At 36.5% G+C, this 22,488-nt stretch overlaps 6 protein-coding genes across 6 annotated transcripts in view; 4 read left to right on the top strand and 2 right to left on the bottom strand.

The window, feature by feature from the left end:
• Positions 1 to 27: 27 nt before the first annotated feature.
• LOC123004945 (UDP-N-acetylglucosamine--dolichyl-phosphate N-acetylglucosaminephosphotransferase) lies at positions 28 to 3,146 on the bottom strand. The gene is made up of 4 exons (XM_044398493.1): positions 2,962 to 3,146; positions 2,799 to 2,913; positions 2,305 to 2,750; positions 28 to 650 (listed from the first exon to the last, which is right to left on the bottom strand). The coding sequence occupies exons 1-4, from the start codon at positions 3,144 to 3,146 to the stop codon at positions 164 to 166; spliced, it is 1,233 nt and encodes a 410-aa protein (XP_044254428.1). The 3' UTR covers positions 28 to 163.
• On the top strand, positions 706 to 2,275 carry LOC123004946 (beta-1,4-mannosyl-glycoprotein 4-beta-N-acetylglucosaminyltransferase). Its single transcript, XM_044398494.1, has one exon. It carries the CDS (start codon positions 905 to 907, stop codon positions 2,123 to 2,125), a length of 1,221 nt encoding a protein of 406 aa, XP_044254429.1. The 5' UTR covers positions 706 to 904; the 3' UTR covers positions 2,126 to 2,275.
• A 216-nt stretch (positions 3,147 to 3,362) lies between the features above and the next one.
• Positions 3,363 to 6,079, top strand: LOC123004809 (protein arginine N-methyltransferase 9-like). Its single transcript, XM_044398254.1, has 3 exons — positions 3,363 to 3,501; positions 3,547 to 5,408; positions 5,459 to 6,079. Coding segments are annotated over exons 1-3 (2,184 nt in total). The 5' UTR covers positions 3,363 to 3,500; the 3' UTR covers positions 5,780 to 6,079.
• LOC123004810 (serine hydrolase-like protein) lies at positions 5,623 to 7,212 on the bottom strand. Its single transcript, XM_044398255.1, has 2 exons — positions 6,977 to 7,212; positions 5,623 to 6,921 (listed from the first exon to the last, which is right to left on the bottom strand). Exons 1-2 carry the CDS (start codon positions 7,023 to 7,025, stop codon positions 6,074 to 6,076), a joined length of 897 nt encoding a protein of 298 aa, XP_044254190.1. The 5' UTR covers positions 7,026 to 7,212; the 3' UTR covers positions 5,623 to 6,073.
• A 77-nt stretch (positions 7,213 to 7,289) lies between these two features.
• On the top strand, positions 7,290 to 13,312 carry LOC123004808 (polycomb protein Sfmbt). Its single transcript, XM_044398253.1, has 7 exons — positions 7,290 to 7,581; positions 7,854 to 8,056; positions 8,106 to 8,349; positions 8,402 to 9,339; positions 11,432 to 12,382; positions 12,430 to 12,594; positions 12,648 to 13,312. The coding sequence occupies exons 1-7, from the start codon at positions 7,575 to 7,577 to the stop codon at positions 12,816 to 12,818; spliced, it is 2,679 nt and encodes an 892-aa protein (XP_044254188.1). The 5' UTR covers positions 7,290 to 7,574; the 3' UTR covers positions 12,819 to 13,312.
• Positions 13,313 to 14,553: 1,241 nt separating this feature from the next.
• The window catches only part of LOC123005686 (transcription factor AP-4), a 27,963-nt gene continuing 20,028 nt past the window's right edge, over positions 14,554 to 22,488 (top strand). The window contains exon 1 of the mRNA XM_044399544.1: positions 14,554 to 14,808. Coding sequence (XP_044255479.1) covers positions 14,726 to 14,808 — 83 coding nt within the window. The 5' untranslated portion in view covers positions 14,554 to 14,725. The remainder of the gene's footprint in view (positions 14,809 to 22,488) is intronic.

Below are 22,488 nucleotides of genomic sequence, written 5' to 3'. Positions count from 1 at the left end.
CAACATTTTTGGTTCATATAAAAACTGGTGATTTTTTCAACAAATGTTTATTAAATAAAATCTGCATAACAAGAAACATGTAAAGCAGTCTTGGTAAAAATAATCTATATACAAAAGATATTTGTTTTTTTTTTCTATAATAAAACTGTCCATCAAGCAAATCCTACACATCGTAAAATATCCACGCTAGCGGATACCTAATAACAAAAGCCAACAGACTGCATAAAATTTGTATACCTAACAATATAAGTGTTAACTTGGCCTCGTGAAGAGGCCCCAGATACAAGAGAACCAAATTAATCAAAGTTAAATTATTAGTAATGACATAATCTTCTTTTTCATGCCACTGAATTAATCTGAAAACTCGGAACAAGTTTATTATAAATTTACCTAAAATGCTTAAATCTGAATAACGAAACTTTGTTGTACTTATTTCTAATTTATCGATTTTTGAATTAAACTTTGGCAGCCTGTGTCTCGGGCATGGAATAAAGTGAAAGAGTTGTGGAAATGAATACAAGAAATTAAACACTTGAGGTATAAAAAACAAAAGCGTGGTTTTACTGAAGTGACCTAGAATTCCAACAACGGCGAAGGTCATCCCCGAAAAGTAACAAAAAGTGTCTCCAACGAAGACCCGCGATGGGTACCTGAAATTTTAAATTTCGTTTTGTTAGATTGGTCATGCTTGACAGCGAAGCCAACCTGAATTTTTGACATTGACGTATTGTCAAAATTCAAATTGGGCGGTGGTCCAATTTATTGAAATAATTCCAAAATAAAACAAATCAGTGGTCAATGACACAATTATGAGAGTTCAAATAATTTCGCCACGAGTCGTCGGTGCCACAAATAGTTTAAATAACAGATTTTATAAAGTGAGGTTATGTAGGTAAAATTTTAAATGAATAAAATTTACAGAAATTACAAGAGATTATCCGTATGGATACTACTCTTTACGCAAATACTGTTAATAATGTCGTACTTTTACTTAAAAGTTGACAGGGATATTATTAAAAGTGAAAAAATCTCGTTTATAAACTCCCACAATGAAGAACAACCAAAACGAACATATCACACATCAGATAGTAGGATATTTTTGAAGAGTATTAACACCCATACGAAGTTTAGCGATTTTAATTCAAGTTTGTGTTACATAAATGGCACGGATTTAGTGTCAATGAAGCGTTCAAAGGTTTTCAACTGGCAGTGTAACTGTCTTCCTGGATGGCATGGAAAGGACTGTGGACAACCAGAAGTCATATGGAGGGCCTTTCTAACCCATAGGAAACCCATCAAGATAACAGGCCCCAGGAGTTTTGAACGGAGAATCATTTACGTGTTTGCAGTAGATGAATTTAGTGATATTATGGCCGAAATAAGAATCAACGAACTAGGTAATATTGTCGACTTGTTTGTTTTGTACGAAGATGAAGGATCTGATTTTTTGGAGCGTAAATTGAACAATAACTTCGTCAAAAACTACCACGAAAAAATCCTGTACCTTAAGACGAAAAACATAAATAACGCACTACGTTTAATTAGGAATTTACGAGACGACGACGTGATTTTAGTTAGCGAAAGAAATGAAGTACCTAATAAATTCGCAATAATTTTTTTGAAATATTACGAAAAGTGGCCGGAACCGATCCGTTTTCGTTTGCGATGGTCCGTATTTGGATTTTTTTGGGTCCACCCGAGCAAAACTATGATAACAGGAGGTGCTTGCTCTGTGTCATTTCTCAGAGGAAATTTTAATAATAACATTAGCTCACTTCATGGGACGTCCACTCCTTTAAATAAGGGAATTATATTAGGAGACCTCAACCATTACGGTGGTTGGTATTGCGAATTCTGCAATGACGTAGCACAAATAATCGAATTTTTATCAAGCAAACCCCAACCTGGAATTAATTTAGAGAAAATCGCACAGAGGAAAATCGACAATGCCTTTCTAGAAGATCTTGTAGAAAATGGGCTTTATATAGATGGGAAGACTGAACTTCTGAGAACGCACCGCTACCGCGACAACTATTTCGCACCCTATTACGTATCGGAAAATAGCTGGAATTATGATTTTCTGCTCACAAATATGTATTCTAAAATAGACTATTATGAAGGATGAAGACTGAAGAAACAACGGAATTCAAGAGAAAATCGTCCTGCAATGATTTGCGGTCCTCCTAATATTAAGCTGTGATAACTTGTAAATAATCGCCCTTGCTATATCAGCTAGTAATAACTTTTTATCATGTAATAAACAAATGAAATTTTACGAATTTCTCTACTACACCCCTAACTTACCAGTTATGTTTGAGGAGAGCTAAAGTGGTTCCTATGTATGGCAACATGAAGTATAAACTAAACTGGTGAGCCTTCCACAAGCTTCCTGAAAGTTCAACAAGGTTGAACATTGCTATAGACATAGCAATGATGACGCTTTGCCCCACTTCAAGTCCATTAATTCCAGCCAATATATTAATAGCGTTGGTACAAAACACCGCTAACATCCCCATGTAAATATAATAAAAAATCCCCACTTTGACTGAGAAACCGAAAATTTCCCTTAACGGCTTTGGAACTATGATCACCGTGGAATTATAATTAACATAATAGACCATCAGAAGGGGCAGAGACGCGATTGTGGGCAACAGCAGTTTGTGCCTCCACCTTAGGTCCAAAACATCATCAGCGAACCCCAGCAGCAACATGCAACAAATCGACAACAATGCTGCTATCAACTCCACGAACTGAAACCCCAAATTAAGTCTCTACACTTGTTCTTGCCCAACTATTACCTCATCGTGCGGAAAACTTTCATCATCAAACAAACTACTTCCAAAAGGTACAGGAATGAATAAAAACATTGTTATCAAAAACGTACATCCTGTTACAACACCCAAAGATTCAGGCCTGCAAAAACAATGAAAATTTTCAAGCGGTGAAAGTGACATAACCTACACTTTTTCACTAGTTGTTTTGCTCATGTCAATCCCGAAAAGGTTAGCTTTGATAAACATGTCTCTAAGTTTGGGAATAAGGCGCACCGTTATTATGTACGCCACTGTGGACATAAAGGCGCTAACGATTAACGGAAATAACATTTTCCAACTTCGGTCGAGGTTCACGTCAACATAAACCGCCATTTTTCAAAATTTTGACAGCCGACGTATTGACGTTTGTTTGACATTTATTGACATTCGACAATTCTAAAAAATATTTCATATTTAATAACAAAAAAAAACAACATTGTGAACGTTATTCGTGGAGTTTGCTAGTTTTAATAACAGAAAGTTTAGGAATGTTGAAAGTTTGGGGCACCGTTGTCAATTTTAGGTTTACACCTATTTAAACCGCCATTTTTTAAAATGTCAGCTGTCGTGTTGACAGATGACGTTTGTTTGACATCTTTGAAATATGAAATGACCGGAAAGTGTTTTTTGTTTAATAAAAAAACATCATTGTGAACGTTATTTGTGGATTTTGCGAGTTTTGATAACAGTAAGTTGAGAAATGTAAGTTTAGGACACTATTATCATTTTTTAGTGGATACGGATGAGCGTGTGCCCCGTGTGGGCGAAATAAAGATCCTGGTCAGGCCCGAGTACTATCTAGCCAAGGTTCGACAAGAACTCGCAAATGGGAATAAAGTCGGCGCTATTGAGCAGTACCTCAATTATATAGACAACTTGAGAACTCCCCATGACATGCAATTGGTAGAACAGATCAATTTAACAAAACTAATCATGAGTCTCAGCAGTAACGTTGTTGAACAAGTTGCTGGGGTTGACAATGAAATTATTAAATGCTACCTAACAATGCTCAATAGTTTCCCAAACAACGCCATTCTCCTAAACGCCTTTGGCGTATATTTTTTCAGTCAGGGGGAATACACTGTTGCTAGATGCTACTTGCAGAAAGCCGCAGCTGAGGGTTACCTACCGGCTGAGAAAAACTTTTTACACGTTATTTGGCACTTGATACCAAGATGGCATTTTAGGATGTTGAATGACCAACAAAGAAACGAATTTTTCAGGGATGCAATCCACAAAGCGCTAGATTCAGGCTTCAAAAACGTTTACGATATAGGGTGTGGGTGCGGCCTTTTGTCTTTAATATCGGCAAGCCATCGTAAAGATGTTAGGGTAACCGGCATGGAAGAGAATAAGATTTTGTGTGATATAGCACAGAACTTGTGCAAGGCAAGGGGCTATGAAAATGTCAATATAATCCACTGTAATTCGAACACAGTAACTGCGCCCCCTGCCCCCTGTAATCTCGTCGTGACTGAAATATTTGATGCTGCTGTTTTCGGAGAAGACTGTCTGAAAACCATACACTATGCACTTGAGCACTTTGTTTCCAAAAAGTTTCGAATAATTCCTGCAAGTGCTAAACTTTATGTCACTGCTTTCGAGAGTCATGAATTAACAAGAAAGTTTCGGTACACCGAATCGTTAAGAGAATTAAATCTTGAAAATATTTGTTTAGTTGAAATTGATCCTGAGCCCTATGATGCTGAGTACTTGAACAAAAGACCGATCAAGTACATGTCTGATACAAAGACTTTTCTGGAAGTTAATTTCTATAATAAGAAGCAATTGAGCGCTTTATTGACACCTGACAGTGACTGTATTAACGAAATCGAGTTAGTTTGCACCGAGAAGGGCACAATTCACGCGTTAGCCATTTGGTTTGATCTTCGTTTAGATGAAGAAATCACAATTTCAACAAATCCATTCAATTCAAACGTCAAGTGTTGGGAGCAAGGTGTTGTCCATTTGGATCACCCAATTGAAGTGGCTTCTGGTGATATTCTTAGACTCAAACCGCGAATAGTGGAGGGTCAAATCCATTTCGACGTTTTAAGCCACGATAATCCGTGTGAGCAGTGTTTTGAAGTCAGTAAGGAAATTATATCGTTCCTCAACGACACTAAACTAGTCCAGACTGTTATCAAAGCTGCAGATAGTTACGAAAATTGTGATGTAAGAGTAATAGATTTCAATGTTTTTCCCTTGTTTGGTTTTCTAATGGCGAAAAAAGGGGCCACAGTCTATCACGTGTACAACGACGAGAGCGACTTGAGTTTATTCAACCATGTGATGAGTCTCAACCAACTCTCGAATTACAAATTCATCTTTATTTACCATCGTGCCGTGGAGGACTACATGGTGTTTTTGGAGCCTCCTAATATCGTTTTCTTCGATTTGGTAAAAACCGACGGTTCTTGGAACAAACAGGAGTTTTCGCTTGAAACTGAAGCAAAACTAAATTGTGAATCTTTACCGAAAAAAGTTTTTCTCTACGCTCAACTCATCAGCTCGAATTATTTAACCATTTGCAACAAAGTTGACGACAACAAGGCTCTGAATTTTAATATAGCGGACAAAATTAATGATTTTTCGGTGGGTTCTCTTCTAGATTTGTCTTAGGAGAAATTAATTCCTTTTTCTAGGGTAATGAACATCCAAATCTTGAATCTCTTGAACATGAGAAACATTCTTCTGTGGTCTCTTTCGATATAAGCGATATGTACAAGTTTGATTTTCACATGGAAGCCGATGTGATTAAGGATGGTTCCTGTAATGGGATTCTCTACTGGTTTGATATACAATTTACTGATGATGAAAACAACGTATTTAATACTTTAAACAGTACGCATTATGATAGGGCCTGCACACTTCTTCTCAATAACCCGAAAATAGTTAAAACTGGAGAAAAAGTGATGATTCACATTATGAGACTCGAAGGATATTTAAAACTGTATTGTGATTAATTGTCTTTGTTTAATGTGTACAAGAAACTGTGATGTTTAGCTGTAATTCGTTTCAAAGTAGTATTTTGTATTCCCATTAGGTTTTTATGCAAGAATACGCAAATTCGTAACAGGTTTTTTTTATTTAAAATCGGTCTCAGGGTAAAAGAATATGTAAAAAAATTTGCATAATTACCTAGTTAGTGCATAAATGTGTCATGTAATTGTTTTTACTAAGAGACTATCACAGTCTTTTTTATTAAGTGCTGCTCCCCTCATACCCATGTATAATTGTAATTAAATTTTACCCAAGATTTACAATTTTGCTTTTTTCATTACCAAAAACTTGGACACGTGTGGTGCCACAATTTCGGGGCTATTATTGTGAACATCGTGGTGTCCATCCACGTATTTTATCCGAATGTTTTTATATTTTTTCAGGAAGTTTGTAACACCTTTCATGTAGATTTGCTGTAGCTCGGAGTCGCGCCCCAAAATCATCAAGACTGGGCAAGTGACAGGGAATTTTTTAAGCGTTTCTAGCATGTACCGGAAATCGTGAATAGGGTTTATAAATTGTTTCATTCTTTGATCGACTGTGAACGCGTATTTTCCGTCGTTGGTTTTCTCGATTGCCCTTTGCAGCAAAGCCTCAGCAGCTTCACGACTGATGTATCCATTGGCCCTTTGATCTTGCAACTTCTGCAAAGCCTCGGCGTAAGTGTATGTGGGCCTGGTCCCGGTCTTCATTTTCTTGTCTAAATCGATGCAAAAGTCCATCTTGTCCCTGAGGTTTTGACGGAATTGGCCCGAATGGACGGGGAATAAGTGGATAGTGTCCAACATGATCAATTTTTCCACATATTCTGGGTACAATTGGGCGAATAAGAACGCAATCTGGCCCCCGTAGCTATGCCCCAAGACTGTGTATTTGTCCTTTTTGAAATACTGCATTATTAATTTGTACACTATAACATTATTAAGAGTGTATGCAGGGAAAAATGGGGGGAAATGGCTCGATTTCCCATGCCCCGGTAAATCAAAACAAACATAGCAAAATGAGTTTGGAAGAAGTGGAATTAATCTGTCAAACGAGCCGGCATTATCCATAATTCCGTGAAAAACGAGCACGAGGGGGTCATTTCTGTTGCCCCATATTTTGGCTACAATGACATAACCTCAAATTCAACAAATTTGATGTGTGTCAAGAAATTTTACCTGCTAGGTGGCCCCAGGGTACAGTTATTGCAATTTCTTCAATATTCATCGTGTTTTTGGTTGGGTAATTAAGAGAGTTTTTTTTCAGTGGATGAAACACTCCTAATTCATAATCATAACACAGCTTTTTACAAATTGTAACTAATGATTTTGCTCATTTATTAATGTTTTATCAGGTACAAGTTACAAGGTTTGCTCTTGCGTCATGTCTGTATCGTTACAATATTATAATAAAAAAATTTCGTAACTGATAAATTTTGACCAAAAATGTTTAGTCACTGTGGGTTAATTATTGTATCGTATCGTATTTGCATTCATAAAGGTCGTGATAATGCGTACAGTGAGTCATAATTTGTTATTATGTCGATAAAAATTAGTGAAAAATATATTTTTTTTAATTTGGCGCCTAATTCGTGAAGTGTCAGTGTTTTGGGGACTTTGTCGATGCATTTCCTTTGGCTGGTAGCAGATGTTCTCAAAAAATTCACAAATGATGCGTTTGGTGGACAGGCTGAGTGTAAATTTTACCACATTTTATAAATGAAAATTATTACAGTTCGTTTTTCGCATTAGATAGAAATAAATTTGAGCATCAGGAATGAACGGTACAATTTTATTTATTTAGTATGGGTTTCTTCCAATCTTAATAAAACGACGAAGAATTGCATGCCATTCTTCCAGTTAATTACATTGCATTCTTTGTTTGTAATTACAATTCACGTTTTGTAATTAAATAATTACTTGGTGTCAGTTGGTTATTTATCGATTTAATTCAGAGCCGATGTTGGAGCAGTTTTGAATAATAGATTAAAAGTGATTGATTTTGTCTTGGTTTAAAATTCTAGGTTATATAATTAGACAATTACATTGATTTTAGTGTACACAATGCCTGGAGTGGCTGATATGGGTATGGTGTGGATGGGTGCCGGCCAGCCCAATCCCGATATGTCCATGGAGTTAATGTCAGGAGACAACTCGGACATGTTACTGGAACATGAGAACCCATATTTCACCCCATCTATACACAGCATGTCCAATCAGTCCATGGACGATATCCACACAATCCACAGCTCACAAATGGTAAACTCCTCCTTTTGCTCTATTTTGGTGTTTAGAGGATTATTTATAGGACGGCATGGAAAATTTAGACATGATGCAATATATTGATATGAAACATGAAAGTAACGACTCAAGTTATGCCGAAGATGATAGTCAAAACCCTGTATATATGATAAACACTGCCACTCAAACATTACCTTGCTCCACACGAAAAATCAAACCAATCAAACATCCAGGTTTGGTTTTAAAAACACCAATAGCCTATCAGAGCAATACGGACCCATCAGTCATACCAATCCAGAAGGATGGAATTGGTAAATCAGTTTCCAAAATGTATTTAATCCTAATTGTAATTTGTGTTGTAAGCTGTGTGTGAAAAATGTGGGGCCATTGGCGTAAAGCACGCATTTTACACGCGGGAGCGTCGCTTCTGTAGCATGGCCTGTGCTAGGGGCTACAGTGGTTTGATCCCCGAGCCCCTCCCGTTGTCTCAACAACAAACCCCCGAGACCCACCATTTTGCCAAACACCGCTTTACCATGAAAACCGAGGACGATTTCGCCAACACCGTCGTGGACCAGGAGTTCCCTCAGGTGCCCCCGCCGCCCGTGCTGCCCCCCATCGACGAGACTGTCCCTCTAATCAGGCGCAAGCCGTCAGAACTGGCGAATTCGCACGATTGGGACTCGCAATTGAACGACCAATATTTCGTCGCGGCCCCTGTCACGTGTTTCAAACATGCCCCCATGTCCGACATTTGGGAAAACATCATGGTTGGGATGAAAGTCGAAGTGGAGAATACCGATTGTGATAACGTCTCTGAGGCGTTTCCTGACTCGTTTTGGGTAGCGACCGTTTTGAAAATCGTGGGGTACAAAGCGTTGTTGCGGTACGAGGGGTTCGGGTCGAATGATTCCAAAGATTTCTGGGTCTCGTTGTGTTCGAATCAGGTGCATCCGGTCGGGTGGTGCGCCACGAGGGGAAAACCGTTGATTCCGCCAAAAACAATCGAGGATAAATATAACGATTGGAAGGATTTTTTGAGTAAAAGGTTGACGGGGGCGCGCACATTACCCTCGAATTTTAGCAATAAAGCAAGTGATAGTCTTAAATCTAGGTTTCAATGCGGCCTTAATTTAGAAGTTGTCGACAAAAATAGGATATCGCAAGTTAAGGTTGCTATTATTCATAAGATCGTGGGGAAAAGATTGAACGTCAAGTATTTCAATATGCCGTCTGATGATGCCGGCTTCTGGTGTCATGAAGACTCCCCTCTTCTCCATCCGGTCGGGTGGGCCAAGAAGGTGAGTAGTAGAAAAAATTATATTCAAATTTGTTTTTTTTTACTTAATTTAATGTTTCTATTGTTGATTTGGTTTTTATAATGATTATGGCACAAGATGACTTGTAACAATAATAAACGGGTCGGTGTGTTTGATGATAACAAAATGTTTCAATTTGATACGCTTCAAATGCTTGTAGTCCTAGTCTTATTACTCTTATTACTATTACCTTATTACTCAATATCTCAAAAACGATTCATTGCAGATAATTTTAACCTATTGCATCGTGTGGTATAGAAGAGTAGCGTTTTTACAACAAAAAGTGATTTGACCATTTGGAATTTCTGCTTACTATTCTCCAAAAACTTAAGAAAATCGATCTCTCTTACATTCGTTCCAATAACGTTTTGTGCACTTTTCTGAGTTGTTAAAATCAGTTTTACAACATTTTATGCACTCTTGGAACTCTAAAAGTGCTTTTTGAATTAATTCGAAAGTAAAATATCAATTTTTCGATTTTTGACAAAATTTATTGCTCAATATTTCAAAAACTATTCATCGCAGAGCATTTTAACCTGTTGCTACGTGTTCAGTGTGTAACTTTATGTATAGAATTCCATGTTTCAAATGTTTTTTGGACCAAAAATTGTTCAACCATTTTCACGATACGAAAACTCAAAATAATCGTTTTTTTTTTTTTTGTAATCAACTCTATAACGTTTTATACAAATTTCTAAGTATTTTACAACATTTTTGCACTTTTCTAAGTTTCTTGGATCTCTAGGAGTGCATTTGGTTGAATTTTGAAGAATTTAATTTTTTCGATTTTGGTTAAAATTTTCGGTGATTGTCTGTACTCGGAGCGGATATCAGCTAATAACTTTGATTTTTTTTGGATATCTGTTTTATGTTTGGTTTCGTTGGAAAGCACTTTTAATTTCCTATCTTATAAAAAATGAACATAGTTCTGCGGTAGTTATTGAGAAAATCGCTAATAAAGACAAAAATAGCAAAAATATTAATTCGACAATAACTTCTAAATTATCAATAATTTTGTGGTGTTCTTGACACCAATCGACTCCCCGGAATATTTTACATAGGTAGAAAACAAAATATAAACCGTTTTTAATATACTTTAGCCGGAATAAACAACGTCAAAACGTGTGAAAATTTTTGAATACGTTTAAAAATGGCAATTTTAAACAATTCTCAGATTCAATTTAAACTTATCTTATCCAATAGATTTTGACGCGTTGATTACGAATTAGTCAAGCATTTTGCGCTATTTCCTCTAGTTTCGCCGTCATCGGCATTTAAAAATTGTTTTTTTACGAGATATTGACTTGGTTTTGGCGCCAATCGATAGATTTTCATACGCTGATTACGATGGTGTTGAGCTTTTTGCTTTAAGTTTAATAGTTTGGTCGTAATCGTTGTTCAAAAAATAAAAATTTTCAAAATAGTGAAATGCAAATCCGTTTTTCTACGAAACTATCGACTTAGGTCAAAAAAATTTTTAGTTTTTAATAAAAAAAAGCTCATAACTTAAAAACTGTATGACTTCATTACTCAATATCTCAAAAACTACGCTTCGTAGAGCATTTTTATCTGTTGCAACGTGTTAATCGCGTAATTTTACATCTAGAATACCATGTTTCAAGTGTTTTTGCAACAAAAAGTTGTTCAATACAACCATTTTTACGAAAGAAAAACCAAGAAAATCTTTTTTTTTTAATTAGACCCAATAACGTATAAAAGCGCATAATGCACGTTTTTAAGTCTGTAGGACCTCTAGAATCATCTGTAGTAAGTATATCGTTAATAAATATTTTGACAGTTTATTAAACTTACCAAATTACAAGACATACGTTCATGAAATTTTCACAATACTCTTTATATACGTTCTTTTATAAACTCTCTGTAATTTGTTCGGTTATAGCCTGTATAAATTATTAACAGAAAGTGTGGTGTTATGTTTTTAGAAAATACATTTTTAAGGAGTCTTTTGGTTTGTTATTTAATAGTAGTAGTATTAATATTTATTTATGAAAGCTAGTCTCGTTAATTGTTTGTTAAAAGCCAATAATTTTAAATTTGTTTCTTTATTTCCCAGGTTGGCCACCACTTGGTAGCCCCCGTGAACTACTTGGAGCGCGTCAATCACTGCATTTACGACGAAGACGACGCCACTGATGAGCTCTTCACGCCTTTCCAAGTCGGTTCAAAAGAACCCACCGCCGACGGCGGTTTCTGCATCGGAATGAAACTCGAAGCAATCGACCCACTCAACTTATCCTCGATATGCGTCGCCACTGTAATGAACGTCTTACGTCACGGCTACATCATGATCCGGATAGACACATACGAATCGGATATGACTGGAGCCGATTGGTTCTGCTATCACGTGAAATCCCCATGCATTTTCCCCGTTGGTTTTTGCGAAAAATACGACATTCCTCTAACACCCCCCAAAGGCTACGACCAAGACACCTTCAACTGGAGGACTTATCTCGCGGAAACCAACAATGTTGCAGCTAGTCCGGGCCTGTTCACGTCTTTCATCCCTATGCACGGATTCGTCCCCGGAATGAAAATCGAGGCGGCTGATTTGATGGACCCCAGATTGGTCTGTGTGGCAACTATTGCGAAAGTTGCGGGGCGATTGTTGAAAGTGCATTTTGATGGATGGGAGGAGGAGTATGACCAGTGGTTGGACTGCGAAAGTCCCGATATTTATCCTGTGGGATGGTGCCAGAGTGTGGGACACAAACTCGAAGGACCGCCGATTGTCCCTCCAAAACCCAGCACTCCGGTCGCGAAGTTACCCAAAGGGATGAAGAAAAGAGGACGTAAAAAGAAAATCAAAGATGTCTCACCGAAAACGGCCACGAAAGTGATCAAAGCTGAGCTGACGGAAGCGGAAATTGAGAGAGAAGAAATGGAAGTTGCTGATGACAATCAAGGGCCGGAAGCAGGACAAGAACCTGCAGGTCCGGATCAGAGTCTGCCAGTCTCGTCCGAGGCTAATCCGCCTCCAGAACGCAAAGCAACATCCTATATTAATGTACTAAATTTTCACGTTTTAAAGGGTTTTTAACGATTTTGTTGCAGGCAACAAATACAACAAGTACAAAATTAATACCTCGTTTAGTGGATAGTACAGGAACAAGTAGCGAAACTGGCGAATTGTGTCCAGACGAATGGAATATTTACGACGTTGCACAGTTTTTAAGGGTTAATGATTGTGCAAATTATTGCGACTCTTTCAGTAAACAGGTCTTGAAAATTTATTTAAGACACGCTAATGACTAATTTTTGTTGTTTTGCAGAAAGTGGACGGTAAAACGTTGATGAATCTCAGTAAGGAAGATATTTTAGAATACACAGGGGGTAAAGTAGGGCCCTCCCTAAAAATATTCGATCTCATACAACAGTTAAAAATAAAAGTAAATCCAGCGCAAATTCGCCATATGAAAGCAAATATCAAAAAGTTTTTATAGTGCCTAAATCTGTTAACAGTGTGTATATAAAAATAGGTCTTAAAATATTTTATATTAAGCTTGGTATTTATCAACTAGTTTAATTTTGTGTGTCGCCCGGAAATTTATTTCTTTTTTTTTTCAATTTGTATTCGCTATGTTAAGTTCTACTTATTTATTATATGGTGATTGTAACGACTAAAATTAGCTTTTTCACAACAAACTACATTTTTGATAATTTGGTAACAGTAGATGTATCACAAAAATTGTAACTGTAAGCCTATTCTTAGTTTTTAGCACATTGTGCTATCAAATTATGAAATCGGATTTCTTTTTATTAACTCTTGTATTGAACTTTATGCTTATACACAGTTTATTTTATACGAGTACTTATTTTTTGACTTCTTAGAAATATGAAAAATAAGTACGGAAATTAGAACAAATTCTGCATTTCTCAGCCAACCACATGATATTTCATTAGGTACATTTTGAAATACAGATGGTCAAAAAATAAGTCTTTTTGTTTACTTTCACCTCAATTTTTTAGAATCTCAAGGAAGAAGCAAAGGTATGTCTCAATTTTTTAGCAACGCAACACGTAAGTAGATTTAATCTTGTGATAAAAACAATTACCTGTACACTCTTTAAAACGATTATCAAAAGTACAGTTCGCTGTTATCCGTTATTTTCTATTTTACTTCGTTTAACACCCAACATCAAATAAGTTAATGCTTTTACGACATGTTCAATTTTTATCATTATCGGGAATGCTTTTTGCACCGTTATAAATTTTCTTACGACATGCCAGGTGACAATTTCCTCCTCAATCCAACTAAACGAAAAACTCTGTTTTTTTAATTGAGCAACACTATAAATTATTCACCGGTCGACATGCAAATTTATTTCGAAATTTGGCAACCATTGCTCGATTCCTGACCTCTCCCAAATTATTAAAGATTAACGTTGAAGCCACTCATATTTTGTCATTTCGCAATTAAACAAGTACGCCTTATACTCACAACGTAGGTTATTGACTTTGAAATTAAATTTTAAAATTCCTCACATTACAGAATCGGAGTAAATCGTTTATTAAACCACGGGCGACGGGCTCTTCAAGATGGTCGTTATGTCGAGTGGGAATTCTTATAAGAATCGGTGGCATTTTTAATTTGGCCCGTCGTATAATTGATCCAATTTTAATTAATTAGTTCGGCGTGTGGGTTTTAAATTTACGATTTGTGAAATATTTAATTTTAGATATTGAACCCACTCGTTGACTAGTTGTAATAATTTGAATGAAAATACGCGACAAAAAACAGTTTATGAATACTTTTTTAATGAATGGATTGCGAATTCTTTTACTCGCGGCAAAAAATACAATTTCAGTGTAAATTAAGGGTTTTGTGTGAGTAGTGCATGATTTTTGATGTTTCTGAAAATTGTACAATTTTGGAGGGAAGGGAAGGCAGAGTTGGCGGGAAGGACGTAGCGTAGAAACGCTGTGGTCTATACTCCATGGGCGGGGCTTCGCCGCCAGCTGGCAGACGAACATCGGCTCCCGACAACTTTCCTCCGCGCCGTAAATAGTACGCCGATGTAATAAGCCCCAAAAGTGCCCCCCGATCGACCTTTTGTGAATTATTGACTGGTTTTGGGCCTTGTGTGTGCATTTGTCTGGTGTTGTGGTGCAAGAGCGGCATTTTTGCGTAAATTTGGTGTAATCAAGTGTGCGTATGAATATTACATTGGCGTCAACCAGGCCTCAGCTGTTTCCCGCCAAACGCCGCTACCAGAAAACCGCTGTGAGGCGTAGCGTATGTTTGTCATCCCGCGCTGCAGCGTACTAGTGAAATACCAAAGTGAAGAAACTTTTTTTTTTTAAATAGGAAACGTTGTCAGTGATTGCACACTTTTGGGGTGCGAAGATTATGTCTGTTTATGCCGGCGACGAGCAAATAGTGTTCGACGGCATCTCCGAGGAGAAAAAAGAGCTTTTGGGAAACGCGTCGAGGTGAGTGCGTTTTTACCGCCTTTTTGACATGTGATTTTGACATTTGTGTACTTTTTGACTTTGATGGTACGTCAAACTCGCATAACGTTACGCGGCAACTAACAAACGCTATCGGTCGAGACTCGGCCGCCTTATCGAAATTTCGCGATGCAACGCCGGCTCAGCTGTTGGTTCGCCATTTTGTGGCGTCGGTGCCCATCTTCATGCACCTTGTGCACACCGGCCTTTAGATGCAATTCAATTACGTAGGTGTTTATGGATAATTCAGACGAACATATGACCGCGATGGAGCGTGATCTAAACCAACAGCTGACGATTTGGGTCTGGGATAATTACAGATCGTGAATCAGAGACGAGGTTGTGTGGTATTCGAGCCACGTGGGTGATGCAAACGTACCACGCCCGGTGCCGCTTTCTACGGCCCCCGCTAGCGTGCGAGCTGCACTTTTTCATACATTTTCATGCAAAGTAGAGAAATCTGCAACGGTTACTGACACCGCATTACACCGATTTGTTTACAATTTACGCAAAGGAAGTTGTGTATTAAGTTTTCATTCATGGAAATATAACACCGGGCTGAGATGAGACACCACGCGATTTCACTCATTTATTGCAATTTATTTCACTTGCAAAATAGGAGCAAGTTTTTTGTTTTAGTCCTTCAAATTTTTTTAATTTATAATACGCATTCACGAATTGTGAGTAACTTTTTTTCAAACTAGATGCCAAAAATACAATTTTCATAAAATTAGGGTGGCTACGAAAAGCTGAAAATTTTAACAAGAATTGCAAACAACATGTTAATTTTCAATACATTTGTTAAAAGAAATATAAAAATAGCAACTGAAAATAACCAGTTCAGTTTTTTTAGTTTTTTTTTTTCAATTAGAATATGAAAATAGGGTTCTTGACACTGGACAAAAAGTACGAGTATGAAACAAGCGTTTTAGCTTAAACAACTTGCTTTCAGAAAAAAATTATTGATAAAAACAAACAAAGTGTCGTAAAAAGGTAATCAAAAGCATTTTTTAAATGGCAACATGAAATTTTGTAACAAAAATTGAATCTTATTTATAATATATTCACTAAACTCCCGATATGTCAAAATGACGTTAAGTTAGTTAAACAAAAAGTCACTATAGCTATGTTGGTAACAATTTCACTCAAAGTTTAACAACCTGGTTGCTATCACTTGATTTGAAATGATTTGATTATTATCGTTTGACACATGTGCCGTGTACCATGGAAATTTGATATCAAGTACAGTCAGTTGAAATAATAGTCTTAAGATACACTCAAAAATTTTGGTTTGACATTGTAAACGTCACGGGAGTTTTGTGAATACATAATAGATAGTTGTATGTTCTTAGTTCAAAATAAGAAAAAAAGTTTTTATGGACTTATGCCTGAAAATGTTTCCTAAAAGTGTCGAGATTATTTAAAAGAAATCACGTGCTCTTACACATATATTAATAGGTAACTCTTATTTGTCACATAAAATACGAGGGTTGTTTTTTGTTTTTCACAACCTACGCAATGCGTCACTTCGGTTGGTGCACGATTTAGTTAAAATCTCGAAAACGAAACAACATATAGAAATAATACATACAAGAAAAATTTTTTAAAGCAAATTAGTCAATAAATGCGAATACACAAAAAATTACCCTGGAATCTAAATTTTTATAAATTTACCAACCGTCTACTGAGAAAATTGAAAAAAATACGTTTTGATTGTCATCTTTAGTCCCCTCAGGAGGCATTTTCAGACGTATGTCTATAGGAACTTTTTTTATCGAAAAAAAAATCATACATTATAGTGGCTTTCCCTTAAAAAATAATAAATACGTATACATATGTACAAATAATTCACAGAAAATGCAAATGCAAATTATTATGCATTAATTAGTTTTTTTAAGAAGAATAACTAAAAAGCAATCAAACTATGGGTTTCATATTTTGTTTCAAACTTTATACAGGTGCGCCAGAACTTGCGCCCCAGGAGAAAAATGCAATATAAGGTTAGATACCAGGATCATGGTAAAAATGTTAAATTTTTTTTATCAATAACAATTTCGAAGTTATAAGGGTTGCACTTGCACTTTGACTCTATTTATTTCTGTTGGAAAAATAATTTTCCAAGTTTTTTGCTACAGGCTATTAAAAGAGGAAACAAGGAAGCTGATGTATTCTAAATTGTAACTCTGTGCAATGTTATTTGTAGCTTTTATTGTCAAAATTTTTGTACCTTTACTAAATAATTGTAAAAAAAAACAAGATCATAAAAAATGTCAAATGTTAAAAAATAAATATTAAAGTTTTTTGACAGATTGAATTTTTCCATATTCATGGTATCTTACCTTACTTGAAATTTTTCTCTGAGGCGCGGGTATATTATTGAACTGCTTGCGCAATATTGTATTAATGATCCCTAAATTGTCGTAAAAAATTGTGTTACAATGTAAATTTCAACATGTAGTACAAAAACAGCATTTTTTGCATTTTTTGGTACTCAGATAAGTCACAAGTGAATATTTTTCTATAAAAATAATATTTTCGTCACAACTGGATCTTGGTGACAAATTAGATACAAGAAAACACTGTTTAAAGGAGAAAAAAGTAGCGATTAACAAACACCACCATAAAAATTACCGTAATAAAAATTGTCGAGGGGAAAATGATAAAAATATCTTAGATAGATATTTCTTCTGATACTTTTTCAAAATTTGAATACAAAACGTGGATAGATACCTAAACAATTTTTGGCTTTATAAAAGCTGGAATAAAAATTATTTTGTTGGGGTGTTTCTTCCATTTGCGGAACTGATAATCGTGAACGCCGATGAGAAATTTCATCCGCATTATTCGGCGGCGCCCCTTCGACCGTCTGACCCTGCTATAGCGGAAAAGGGCAATGTCACCGCCTCTGAATTACTTTTCAAAGGGGTTGTTAAACGTGGACCAATGGAATGGTTATGACCGTGACATGTGATGTGTCACATGATTGCGCTTGTTCTTTATTATTGGTCGTTTTATTTGCCAGGAAATAATATGTATGATAATCGATTTGGAAGTAGTTTTTTTTTGTAATTAATTTCCCTTACCCCCGAAATCAAGCAATAAATGGGAGTTTTATTTGATTTAAACTAGTTGGGGGCCATTAATTGTACAAACACTGAATTGTTGATATGGATCAAATACTAACTAAATGAGTTCGGTTAATTATTATTTTAATTTCGGGTACACGACACGTATTTTAAGTTATATTAGACACAACAAAAAATCGTCAAGGTTCGTTAGCCGAGACTTTAAAAACAAACAATTTCGTCAATATTTTGACTTTGAGTTAGTGCCAGAAACCGTTTATTTTTCTACATTGAAAATTTGCTTTGTTTTGAGGTGAAATAATATTTACGCGTAATTTGGCATATTTTCAACTCTTTTCCAGTTAGTGTAGACCACGTCTTTAGCATAAAACTTGCTGTTTATGATCCTCTTTTGACGCAATGAGACAATTGTGGTCATGTGAATTATTTTCGTGTGGTTGACAGTTGAATTAATTTGCATTCGTTGCGTTTTTTTTTTTGCAAATTTAACAGATTGGGTATGCAAAATGGCTTTCATATTTGAACCGGTTTTATCTCCTCCTAGGCAGTGTTATTTATAGTTGATTCTGATGGCAACGACATTGCAAATTCTTCTCAATAGACTAGTTCTGATTGAAAGTACAGCGTGGGGGGCAAGATTTCTCCGATTTTTCTGTTTTTGGCGGAGGCGCTTGTTCCCACGCAATCGAATTTATATCGACTATCGGAATGAGGAAGCAAAACACTTCATGTTTGAACTTGCACATGACCCCAGGTAGTCGTAGAAAATGCACTTGAAAATCTATTGAAAGTTTTCTAGGAAGGGTGTTATTCGTTTTTCAATAGAATAGTGGCTCAAGCTGCAACTTTAAACTAGTTGGAAGGGTCGTGCAAGGCCAAGCGTTCTTTTGTCGCATTTGTGCAGGCCGTAAATCTCTTTACCTGGTCCGGTTTGTATTATGAGAAGTTTTACGTATTATTTGAAATAAAGCGCGACCAGGTGAAGATTTGCTTTTTGAAGTTGTTGCTTTTTCTTCTTTCTCTCTTCCCATCCCGTATGATAATTAGGTACAAGGTGGAATGGTGTGGTATAAGGAAAAGGGGAGATTTGTTGTGTAGGCACAGCCAGGTGCGATGTTATCGTTGTAAGGAAACGGAAGGCAGTTTATAAAGGCATTAAAAGGGGCTAGGGTCCAACAATGGTCGCCATTATGCAATCTTCGGTAAACAGCAAGATGAGAATTGCCACGTCATCATGTGTTAACTAAGTGATATTCGCGATTATTGGCCACGGGGTGTGTAATCAATTAGTTGGGTTTTTACACCTCCGATTCGTTCAAACCCGACGTCTTTTGTAGCAATTTGTGTGCGCGGATATCGCTATTGTATTATTTCACACCAAACAATGGACCATAAAAGAGCATTCGCCGATTTTTACAACATTTACAAAGTTTCCTTATCACACGTTCGACTCGTTTTGTGGCTTGCCTTTTCCTCCTTCCTCGTCGAGAAAAATCAAGTGAAAATATTTAAATCGTTAGCGATGATAATCTCAGCTGTTGGTGTTTATAATCTCTCTGTGGCGACCTCAACTGTTACGTAACGAATTTTTTGCCGACTAATACACAATTCTTGGATGATTGACAGTTAAATTAGGGACAAGGTACCCGAACAAGTTTTATATCATAAAAGCTAACGCCTACAACATTTAATTTAACCAAAGTCATTGAATCACATAACACTGATAAGTCTTATCGGTGTATTTGTGATCGATTGCATCAGCTGACCTGATATTTTAATGAAAAAATTTGATTGGAAAATCGGAGAGCAGTGGCGTAGCCAAGTTGTTAACTGTCGCTAAACAACTCCATGTATGGAAGTTGTTTTGACCGGTTCCGTTTTTGGTTGTTTGAAAGTTTCGAAAATGGTTTTTATGTAAACCAGATGTAAATTTAAGAGTTTGTCGTATTATACAACACTTGTTGAGTCACGGGAAAGCACCGCCTGTTTTCGAGATGAGTAATCGGATGCAAAGTTTGATTTGAGGGAATTTCGTTTTTTTTTCCCCACAGAGGTGTGATAGATTTGGAGTAATTAAGGAATGGGTTTGTTGGTGAATAAGCAAATGAGAACGTCAGGGCGTCGGAGACTAGTGCCAGGAATTCAATTCAAGTCTTGATCGGTAGAAAGGCATATGCAGATGTTTGGAATTCTTGGTCGGTTATTAAGTGCATATTAATAAGCAAGTCGGCGAAATCCTTGGCTCGTAATTACATTGAGACAAGTAAAAATACCATCGCATTCTTCGAGTCGGCTCGTCGAACATGGAATAGAGTGCGCCAACCAACAGCGGAAAGAGTAAAAAGAAGTCGTGTTTTCATTTTATTGTTGTTCGAGTACGGACGTAATACGTTTTGCAAGGCCGTCGAAGGTGATTTCCACGCCACAGCAATTATTTATTTATTTTTATACATGTGTACTTCAAAAGAATGCAACGTGATTCATCGTGGATAGATCGCATGTTTATTATCATTGTGTTCCATTATGAAATATTTACACCGGTGGGCTTTGTATGAAATCATTCATTTCACCGATATAGCGCCACGTATATGATTTATTTTTCAACATAATTATAACTCGGACATATTTAATTCCACGGTTGGTTTCTTACATAAGTTTCGAAAGTTTCGTAATTATAGTTTTTTTTTTGTCATGTTCTATCAATTGTTTTTGGTATTCATAATAAAAGAGTGTGGGGATTTCATTTCACTCGGAGTTGCTCCCCCAACCATTCGTTGGTTTAGTACCTACATTACCAACAATTTATGGTGATGAAACCTCCAGGAACAAATCCTCTAGATGTAAAAAAGTATGAAAGGAGGATGTTGCGTACGAACAATTCGAAAAATCTATCTGTGAAACAAAAGACTAGATAAGAATTTTTGATTCCTAGAATCTTGTGCAAATGAAAAAAATTAAATCGAAATCGGCTACCAAGTTGTTTATCTTTTTTATCAAAATAACACTAGTTTACAAATAATAACTTGTTAATATGTTTAATCAAATTATTATTTTTATGTTTATGTTAAATTTTTTGACTCTAATTTAAAGTTTATTTAAAATTTGAATTGTTGCTGAATTATTGCAAAATTATCACCTGATGGGTCTAAATGGGACTCGCATTTGGACTTCTTTTCTAAAAAATTAGGCAACATGAGTGACAAACAAGGCAAGATCTGAGGGGTTTTTGGAATGAAAATATGATTATTGTTAGACTGTTATAAAGAAAACTGATTTAAAAAAGTGACGTGGTGGACTTTTTTAAATATATTTTTTTGAAATTAGTGCCTCAAAAACTATAAGAAATTATAAGTTTCAGCTAAGGTATAATAAAAATCGTGTAACCTGTGTAATTGATAAAACAATTGACGCAGGAGGATGTTATTTTGAAAAATGAATCGTTTAGGTCCTTTGTAGGAATATTTCTGAATTGCTGTTGCGTTGAGTGGGGTGGTGATTTTGTCGCGTTTGTGCCCCTCGTGACCAACTAACTAGACCGACCATCCATCGCTTTGGAATTCATGAAAACGCGTCCAGATCGATACGAGCCGACATACGACGCAGTAACGAGACACAATGGGCATGTCCTAGTTAAATAGAGCGCACAGTGCGAGTGGGTATATCGGTGGGCGTCGTAAAAGGGGGTCACGACGCCACAGGGACGCCGGGCCGGCGTTGTCTCGCACCTGTCCCAATTTCCCTCCGCTTTTGTTTCTTTGGACGGCTCTTTTGGCCGACGTCTGGCGTGCTAATCTTCGGTGCTGCATTAAAGCAGACCTTGAGCTAATTTTAGACGAGGCGTCGCTCTGTAATATGATCGAGGAGCGTTGGCGGAACGACGCCCGCACGACGGCTGACTAACTTGGTGCTTGTTTTGTATGACTTCAGTCTAGACCAGTGGCAGCGAAATATACGGCCTCACATGCGAATTAATCACTCGCTTTATCGGTGTCAGCTGTTTACTGCAAAACGATTAAATTTGAAACTATTTCTCGACCGGTTCGAACCTTCGACACTAATTTTCTAATCGTGCCTGATACGTCAAAGAAATTTACGATGTCATTAGCGGAGTTTATAGGGCCATGTTCGATTTGAGGCCTTGTCGGATTAGAAAGTTTCGGTTTTTGATCGACGACCCTTGTACGTACTTCGTGCCATGACATGCTATATGGGGAGTTACCGACGACCCATATCGCTGCTAATCAGCTGATCACGTTCCATGCATCCATTGAATTTTTCACGATGTTTTTCTACACAGGGACGATAGGGGAAATACAAAACTCAAAACTATTGAAATAACCAGTGTTTCTTGAAAAAAAAATTTTAGGTAATTTTTTAGGTACACTTTTTTAAATTTCATTTTATTTCAATATTTTTTAAACACCACATTTTTGTTTGAACCATTTCCAAATTAAAAAAAAAACATTGAAATTGCTTTTATTTCTTAAACTTTGAAACAATTATTTTGACATTTTTTTGTTAATACATATTTTTTTAAGTTATTTTTCTGTAATATGGTCTTTTTTTTATTTTTGTA

The sequence above is a fragment of the Tribolium madens genome, unplaced genomic scaffold, assembly GCF_015345945.1.
Source record: "Tribolium madens isolate multiple individuals breed KSU strain unplaced genomic scaffold, Tmad_KSU_1.1 Scaffold_20;HRSCAF=117;Tcas5.2_LG4, whole genome shotgun sequence".
Classification (NCBI taxonomy): domain Eukaryota; kingdom Metazoa; phylum Arthropoda; class Insecta; order Coleoptera; family Tenebrionidae; genus Tribolium; species Tribolium madens.
Note: the sequence above shows the minus strand (reverse complement) of the source record. Positions and strands in the feature narration are given on the sequence as shown.

Bases quoted from the DNA above. Each gene is read 5' to 3' on its own strand.
- LOC123004946 (XM_044398494.1), top strand. From the start codon at position 905: ATGAATAAAATTTACAGAAATTACAAGAGATTATCCGTATGGATACTA.
- LOC123004809 (XM_044398254.1), top strand. The intron at 5,409-5,458 runs GTGGGTTCTCTT...TCCTTTTTCTAG, and splicing joins ACAAAATTAATGATTTTTCG to GGTAATGAACATCCAAATCT.
- LOC123004810 (XM_044398255.1), bottom strand. From the start codon at position 7,025: ATGAATATTGAAGAAATTGCAATAACTGTACCCTGGGGCCACCTAGCA. The intron at 6,922-6,976 runs GTAAAATTTCTT...ATGTCATTGTAG, and splicing joins ACCCTGGGGCCACCTAGCAG to CCAAAATATGGGGCAACAGA.
- LOC123004945 (XM_044398493.1), bottom strand. From the start codon at position 3,146: ATGGCGGTTTATGTTGACGTGAACCTCGACCGAAGTTGGAAAATGTTA. The intron at 2,914-2,961 runs GTAGGTTATGTC...TTGTTTTTGCAG, and splicing joins AAAACAACTAGTGAAAAAGT to GCCTGAATCTTTGGGTGTTG. The intron at 651-2,304 runs GTAAGTTAGGGG...TTAAAATTTCAG, and splicing joins GCTCTCCTCAAACATAACTG to GTACCCATCGCGGGTCTTCG.
- LOC123004808 (XM_044398253.1), top strand. The intron at 8,057-8,105 runs GTAAACTCCTCC...GATTATTTATAG, and splicing joins CAATCCACAGCTCACAAATG to GACGGCATGGAAAATTTAGA. The intron at 9,340-11,431 runs GTGAGTAGTAGA...TTTATTTCCCAG, and splicing joins CGGTCGGGTGGGCCAAGAAG to GTTGGCCACCACTTGGTAGC.